The 8,552-nt window shown below is 39.9% G+C and overlaps 1 protein-coding gene across 2 annotated transcripts; it reads right to left on the bottom strand.

Moving 5' to 3' along the window:
- Positions 1–398: 398 nt before the first annotated feature.
- Positions 399–5,261, bottom strand: LOC148733160 (protein purity of essence-like). 2 transcript variants are annotated; one of them, XM_088759034.1, is made up of 8 exons: positions 5,089–5,261; positions 4,368–4,611; positions 3,870–3,954; positions 3,432–3,570; positions 3,119–3,209; positions 2,532–2,624; positions 2,391–2,457; positions 416–1,549 (listed from the first exon to the last, which is right to left on the bottom strand). In XM_088759034.1, the coding sequence occupies exons 5-8, from the start codon at positions 3,191–3,193 to the stop codon at positions 1,482–1,484; spliced, it is 303 nt and encodes a 100-aa protein (XP_088615160.1). In that variant the 5' UTR covers positions 3,194–3,209; positions 3,432–3,570; positions 3,870–3,954; positions 4,368–4,611; positions 5,089–5,261; the 3' UTR covers positions 416–1,481. The 2 variants fall into 2 exon arrangements, with proteins under 2 accessions (XP_088615161.1, XP_088615160.1); XM_088759035.1 differs by lacking the exons at positions 4,368–4,611; positions 5,089–5,261 and having other exon boundaries at positions 399–1,549; positions 2,391–2,439; positions 3,870–4,360.
- Positions 5,262–8,552: the final 3,291 nt, after the last annotated feature.

Genomic DNA, 8,552 nt, shown 5'->3' with positions numbered 1-8,552 from the left:
CTGCGAAAATTTCGGTTTGTGCATTCAAAGTCTTTTAACCGATCAGCTGGGATTTGAATATTTGAATACTAAACAATCTGTTTCCCTGTTCATTCATTGGCGGACGCGAACAATGGGCGAAAATGTAAGTTGCTTGCGGTGAGCGTCAAGACACTCACCTATTATATTTTAATTTCAAAATTAAAATAATCTAAAATTAGTTTCGTGAGGGGAGGAGTGAGACGAATTTCAACCCCATTCCTTCTCTATCATCTTTATCGGATAAATTGCTGTGAGGTAAGAAAAGAATTGTTATCTTGTGAATAATACTATTTTATTAATTTGAGGCTCGCAAAATCATAGCATATTTCATTTTTCACACACTACTCGAAAAGGTCCAATTTTGATTGACTCTTGTGCGAGCCACTAAAGGTTCTACAAGAAGGTTAGGAAGGATGACTCAAATACACGATCAACGAAATCAACGGCTGTCTATGAACGCCTTTGCGTGTCTCGTAACCATTACCAAGGAATCCAAGGAATTGGCAACTTTCCCTCAGATACCTTCAGCTGTTATGGTTTACGCCATCCTTAAGTACTTTGAGGGGATAAAGTCTTGGTGGGGCAGTTTCCTGCTAATGTACCTCGGATCACGGCTCAAAAGGCCTGAATGGTTCAAAGTCGCAAAAAAAGAAAGGGATAAAGACATTAATCTCTTGTTTGGAATGCACTGTAGTACGCCTGTAGTTCCTCGTCGTCGTCTTGAGGGAAGCTTTTGCCGCCCATTCTTCGGCCCTGGAGAAGGTAAGCACCATAGCCATTGGGCGGTGGAGGACAAACCGACACTTGGGGCGAGGTCTCGCTTCTCAGTTCGTCTGATAACCACCATTGAGCACATCCCTTTACCCATAATGTAAACAATTAAACAACGGAAAGTATCGCTCTCAGAATTTGAAAAATAAGTCGTTCCGTAGGTCTTCTCCTCTTTTTTTTGGAATCGGGTTTCATTGGGTTAGAGAGTGACACAATTTTTTCAGACAAATCAAAGGTCAGTCGTCCGGGTGACGTTTAGGCGTTTAAATTAAAATTTGCTTCGAAAACTTGTGCTTGTGATGTAAGCTTGGAAGAAAGTCGACCCCTGGCTCATTACCACAGTACTAATGCATTTGAGAGCGTCTTGTCCAACCGAATTCATTTTGTTAATTTCCCAGTTAGGTAGGAAATTGATGGGGTTAAAAAAATCCAACCCCCTGTCGAGGTAGGGTTGTAACATTCGTTGCATGTTAGACAAAGAACATTAACTTACGTCACACTTGCTTCATTGCTGCTTTGATTGTGATACTTGCTAACACTACTTTTACAGGATTAACAAAGTTTTGTAAGTTTGAATCAACATTAAAAGTCCAAATTATTCCAAAGATTTATCTTTAACACTTTAAGTCTGTTACAGGCGATTAATTCCGAGGTCTGATTAACTGAAGTTGACTCTTTGGAGCGAGGATCTACTTGGGCAGTGAGGCGAGAAGCTCAGAAATAAACTTTTCCGGTTCTGGGATGACAGACAGCAGTTCTGTAAGGAAATAAAGTCCAGGAAAGAACATCCATAACTCAGGGACGTTAAACAAGTGCATAAAAAACTTTCTTATAGTGGTAGTCATAGCTAAATTCGTTAAGAAAGAAGCGACTATTTGTGATCGAGGTTACACTGGTAAATACAGTAGAATCCCGATTTCTCGAACTTCCAGGGGAAACGCAAATTGGTTCGAGAAATCGGGAGTTCGAGAAATCGTGGGTGAAATTACTAGGGAAGCAAATCCAAGGGAAACAACGTTTGGTTCGAGATAAGGGAGGTTCGAGAAATCGGGATTCCACTGTACGAAGTTGTACGAGATGGATACACTGAATGAGGATCACAATGGATAAATGACAGCGTAAGAATGTAGCATACACAGTGACAGTTATCATTCGACCCCATCGCCTGACGAAGAATAGCTGTATATCGGTCCAAATGTCAAAATCACAGAAAAACGACTTCAGGTAAATTTACCTGATAACTCGTTATATTTTGATCAAGGATTGATTTTGTTGTCATAAAATAATACAACACAACTTCTCCGGTTCGGAATAAAGTTATATTCTCTTCTTTTCTGAAGCACTTATGTCCTACTTCTTTTGAAAATTGCCGGTATAAATTCGTATGACCTCTACACACTGCACAGTTTTCAGAATCGTTGCATATTGTCTTTCGGCAACATAATAATTACATTATGGTTTCAACTGAGGCCTAAATCTACTGCATCAAACATAAGCTTCCAAGATTTGGCAGAATCTCTGGATGATGCCTTAAAAGAAACCATTACAAGTTTTCAGAATGTGTTGCACCAGCTTTATCACAACAGCAAGGCACATACCTGCGACATCAAACAACTCCATCAGTGACTCTGATGGTAAAAGATCCGTCTGATAGAAGAAAAAAATCTGTAATATAAAACACATTAAACTGTCATCCTGCACTACAAAAGATGGAAACTATCGATAAGTACTTTTCTCACCTTGTCGCCGCTGTTTAACACGGCTTCATCGTTGTTTCGAATATAATCCAACATTCCTTGCGGCCATCCACTATCATCCGCCGCCAAATGTTTCTAAGTAAAGATTAATACCAAACACGTGATAAGCCCGAAGAAAAAGAAACTTACGATTAGTTTGATGTGTTTGCCGTCATCGAACTAAACATAAATACTTCGCAAAGAGAAGATCAAACTAGGAGACCTACCCTCCAAATAGAACCCGGCTCCCACGACAACCAGGGTTAGCTATTTTCAGGTCTCTTGGGATTTTCTCCTCTTTCTGAGGATTCTACTTCGATCACTTCTGATTTTGGAAATCCCAGGAGAGCTGAAAACAGCCAACCCTGGGCTGATAATGTGCTCACGCAGAGATCCTAAAGGAACATCTAACCAACACGGGTGGGTAATCCTCTCTGGTTTTCTACAGTTCCTTTCATCGTATACACATGCTACACGAGCATTCATGACAGTACATTTCATCAAGAAACTTGTATTTGCATCTATCTATTTGCCATTGACTGATTCTGATCCATTGTTTGGGCCTAGATTAGCGTATTCAGCCAACTCACCTTCGGCAACTGATGAAGTCTATCGATAAGTACAAAGTACACGATATACGGTCGGTACACAGAATACTCGGCCATGTTTACATTCGATATCCTGTATGACAAAATAAAGATGGCCAAGTTAATACTCAGGCAAATAGGGAATCATCCAAACATTGTGTTGAGAGAATTTTAAGAAAGTTCTACCCATATCAGTGGAGAAATAAATGCCTTACAGCCTGTCTTAAAGTCGTTTTTGGTGAAAAAAAAAAAAAAACCACCGCATAACGTAGAAAACAAACAATTTACAAAAACAGAGTAAATTGGCAGCTCATACTTAGACGTTCCCGAGGGATTTGTATGCCGAGCATGCGCACTAACGAGAAGTCTTTTGAGGAAAGTGATCTTTGACTGATTCCAGTTTTCCAGTGAGTAAACAAACAGCGACAGTGATGTTAGGTAAAGCGGACTGTCCACTTGAAATGACAAAAAGGAAAATAAATTAATCACTCACTGGCTTATTAAATTCAAATCACTTTGAAAGGTGGAGTAAAAAGGTCCTCATCAGTGATAGAAGTTATTCTCTAAAAATTTAGAAGCTTCTCAGAATATGAAAGCATGTTATTCTTGTGCGATTTAAGTGTGGTTTAAAAATCTTTTGGGCATAACTTTTTAAAGCCATTCATAGGCTCTTATGTTTCATTCTGTAAGTGGCCGTAAGCTGGGTATACACGGAAGAAACGCTGCTGACGGCTGGGGCGATCGGGTAGCTTACCTCGAACGACGATTCAATCCATTTTTTCACAGGCATGTCCAGGAAGGATTTCAGGGTTTTCTCCTCTCGACTCAACTGCCGTGTTCTGAGAGAGATTGATGAAAAGTTATCTAATTCCAGGCAAAACATATGGCCACACAGAACTGTCCGAGTTCGATAGAATTGTAGTTAATGATGGGCCACTTCCCTCTCCCCCTCGCTCCCCACCCGTCAAGTTTTCGTGAAGATTTACCAGTACTCATATATACCCTTGATCGGAGAGGGGTGCTGTGAAAAGAATGTGGAACGTCTTTGCTAAGAACACAACCAAATGACTTAGCAACGAGTTGGACTCAGTTTTCTCGACCTAGATTAGACCATGCTATTCATGAGACCACTGTATCTTACACCACAACTCCCGTGGACTTCGCGTCAGCCTTCGTGCGACTGTAAGTTCCCCACCCCTCCTCCCGCAAGGAAAAACGGAAGGGAGAAGGGTAAGACTACAGGTACGCTAACCTCGCTCGTGGAAGCATTACAACTAAAGTGACGAATTAAGGGCGCTTTCTTGTTCAGAACGTAAAGTATCATGTGCATGGCATATGGTACAAACTTGATGTTCGAATCTCGTCCTCCGCCACCTGTGTCCTCACTAAATGATTTTTCAAACGCAAAGTGCTGTAGCAACAGGCGCAGATCGTGAATGGAAGCGTGACATGTCGGCTCCAGATGACCTGTGCACTCTTGAATGTAACTGTTGTGTCTGGAAAAAGAAAAAAAGTCAATGTGGAAATGGAAGACTCCAGTCATGGACACTACTGACGCAGGCATAAAATTTAACATTGGATGGATTTCTTCCGATAGATCAACAAGCTCCTCTTAAACAGCTGGACGATAACGGGGGAACGAGGACTAACTTGGTTAGAAATATGTACTGTTAATAACAGAACGCAAATTAACTGAGGGGAAATACAGTTTGTGACAAGTAATTTTGTTTTCGATTCTACCTTGAGATCTGAACACCACGAAAATGGCAATATTTCTGATATCATGAAAGTCTATCAGGTCAGTCTAATTAATTGTTGCGCTTGGAGAAACCTTAAGGCTGATTTAAACCAAAACTGCAATTTGTGCGAAAACTTTCACTAAGGTCATTTATCGTTTGCCCGTGACTTACTGTTCGTCATGTCAGAACATGCACCTTTCTATGATCACTACAAAGCGCAAAAGGTACACCCACCTTGCCAAGCAACTCGCAAACGCTGATTCAGAGACCTGGTAAGGAACACAAACGTTAAATTGTACAACTACTAATGCAGGCCTCGTATCACGAGGGACTTATGGACGACTCCGCCATGAGTTAATTCAAAGTCACGACACTATTCCATGATATAAGCCTCATAAACTCAAATAAGTTCGACAAATTACTAGACGCTTTGAAAAGCTAAAGCATGTTGAACTCCTACGAAAGTTAGTGATATAGCATTCTGCTATTTTTAAGATTCTGCTGGATTCATTACCTGAAGACGCCAGATTGGTAAAAGACCATTGCACTTAGTGTTCGCATTCTGAGGGGCGGCGCTTTCCCACTCGTCACGACCACGAGCAAGTATGTTAGTAAATACAAACATCACAAATTCACTTTATCACAAAAATAGAGAACTAAAACAGACAAACAAACAGTACAACGAGGCAGTTACAGTGGAACCTCGATTTAGTGAAGTGCCAAGGGACTGGGGAAATTGATTCGTTCTATCGAGGGTTCGTTATTTAACAAATGGCAAGCACCACAGCGTACACTATTGAGTTATGGATGCACGCGGGAGGTTGCTAAGCACGAAAGAAGCGAAACAGTCGCTCGAGGCGATAGCCGAGAGCGACTCTAGCTTCTCGAGTGCTTAGCAAACCTCCCAAGTGCATCCATAAATCAATAGTGTACTCTGTGGTGTTTACCATTTGTTTTATAACATAACATTGATACATTGTAGCTAAACAGTTCCCTTTTATTTAACAAATCTTACGTGACCAGAAAAAACAAGCGCGCGCGGAAAAATAGTCTTTGCACTTGCTCACGTCAGCAGCGTACACCCATGGGCAAATGGGAGACGCTAAATTGACCAATCAGAGCGCGCGCTTTACTTTGGTTATGTTATAAATCGAGATTCTGGGGCATTCACTTTACTGTAACTTTAGCCGGGCTGAAACTGAAGAATCGTTCGTTATATCGAGGACTTCGTTAAATAGAGGTTCGTTAAATCGAGGTTCCACATTAACTAAACGGCAATTTAGGAGACAAGGTTGTTACAACACTTAAAATATTTTTATGACGTCAAAACAACAATAAAACGAATGACAGAAAGAACGTGATAAAGAATGAACGAGAACCAGACAGACAGACAGGCAGAATGCGAGAGGGAAAAGAAAATTTTATTCCTTTTAGACAAATGAATTTAACATTTTACTCACCTCACAGCGGCCATGTGACAATCATAGTGTACGATACTGAGGTGACTTACAGTAAAATATATACCCCCCTGCGGATACAACAACAGAAACTAAACATACCAAAGATGTCACTAAATTTGGTAAAGTCATGCTCGCAACTTGAATAACTTTCCATGTAAAATAATACCATACGGTGGTTCATAACATCGTCTAAAATGAAACTGCTGGTGGGGTACATAATAATTATGACTTGTGATGATGACGATGATCCATCTGCTTCGCGCTGAAGTCATGTTCATTGTGGCTGATGAAGCAGCGGTTGCCAAAACCTTAGAGAGCAGTTATCCGCAATCTTCTCCATCTTTGCCAGTCTGCATTCATTTTTGCTCTTTTCCTAGTACTTGTCAACTCGCAAACTTGTAAATTACCTAATTCTAGAAAACTATTGCATTGAGGCATTTTCTATTACGGCACAGTTTTTTACTTCATCCAGATAATACAAAGTATTGTGAAACAGCTCTTTCATTCCCCACAGATATTTGACTTTCCCATTATCACTTCTTTCCTTGTTGACTGCTCTATCACTTTTGGCAAATAACTTTGAGTATAGCTAACAGCAAGACAAATTTAAACTCTGACAAGAACAATAACCTTGTAAACAAATCCGCAGAGTTTTCTGATGTGTGTTTTTCGTTGTTTTTTTTTTCGAATTCCTCTAGTATACATCTTTTAGTGAATGAGTAGATACCGAGAACCTGTAACGAAAAAAAAAAAAAACTCCGAAGTTAAGCAGGGACAATTGTTTTACACTGTGAAATGTTACAATAGCTGAGCTTCCTAAACTTCCATGTTTCAAGAACACATTTAGTCTGCAGTGCAGGTGTCTTATTAGGGTGAGTTAACATTAAGAAGCGCGCGATCATTTATTTAATCGGTCAGAATTTGGAGTTAGAGTCGACGGTAGGAGGGGGTGGGAAGGGACGAAATATTTACTCCCCCACCCTCACCCCTCCCTGTTCTTTAACTGTCACTCGCCCCCTCGGTACAAATTTCTTTCCCTCCCCAGCCTCCCGCTTTCAATAAGATCAAAGAAGACGGCCCTATTTTTCGCTGAGAAAATACTGAGCACTCGCTCGCCGGAATTACGTCCGCTCTGCTGGGTAAGACACGTCCAAAGGGTACAACAGACCTTTTATGGATGATATTTGTATCCCTCACGGCAAATACAACACGCAAGTCCGGACTCTTATTGTAGTTCTTCCATCTCGCGAAGTAAAGTTGACGGTTTAGCGATGATTTTTCCTCCAGAAGTTGTCTGAGAAATAATTGATATTCATTTAAAACATCAAAATTACAATCCATATTTTTGGATTGCTTTGCCCTCAATATCCATGTATCTGTCACACAAAAAAGTTATATTACAAAAAAAAAAAGACAAAAGCAAAAGAAGGAAAGCAACTGCTAAAACATCTGGGAAAAAAGGTAGAAACCCTGATAAGGAACCCTTGTATAGAACGAAGATCCCGGTACAATCAGCAAATAAACTATTTAAAGTGGTAGGAATAGAGCTGAGGACTAAGTTTTGGTCTATAAGGCGATCGAACAAGAGCAGTGAAATGTTGACGAGAATCTTTAAGCAAAGGGCATTACTTCCCAAAAAACTAGAAGGCAAAAGGATTTTTTATTACCACTAAATTCAATTAGTCCAGCTGTTATCGACCACAAAAAGCTCGATTTGTTCAAATTGGTGATACAAGCATGAAACTTTCACAGATTGTTAAGGGCTCTAAGGGAAATATTTTCGGATGTAGGGCCAAGCCAAATTAAGCTCTAGAGTCCAGATCTGCGCATGCCCCGAATTTGCTAGCATGGAAGCGAGGCTTAAAATAAAAAACGCCTTAAAGGAAAGAGTTTAAGGAAAATAACCGTCAGTTATAACAAAACTGATAATTTGTTGTACATTTTGATACACTTCAAGCTTTTGAGGCGGTCACGTGACCAGTTATAAGGTTTTTTTTATTAGCCTTTTTTATCATTAGCCCGCAGATATACCGAAAAAGCGAAAATTATTTTTATTTCTTTTTAATGTGGCCACTTAAAAAGTATATTTTCTTGCTATTCATCTTTTTTCTTTACGATTCACTTTGTTATTTTATTTGTTTCGTTTATACTTTAGAATAATAAATTAATACTACATGAGGACAACTAAACGGATTTCGAATTCTTGTCTTTTTGCCATTGCATAAAGGACTGGCTATC

Source organism: Stylophora pistillata, chromosome 4, assembly GCF_964205215.1.
Source record: "Stylophora pistillata chromosome 4, jaStyPist1.2, whole genome shotgun sequence".
NCBI classification, from domain to species: Eukaryota; Metazoa; Cnidaria; class Anthozoa; order Scleractinia; family Pocilloporidae; genus Stylophora; species Stylophora pistillata.
The sequence above is the reverse complement of the archived record's forward strand: the minus strand, read 5'-3'. Positions and strand labels throughout refer to the sequence as shown.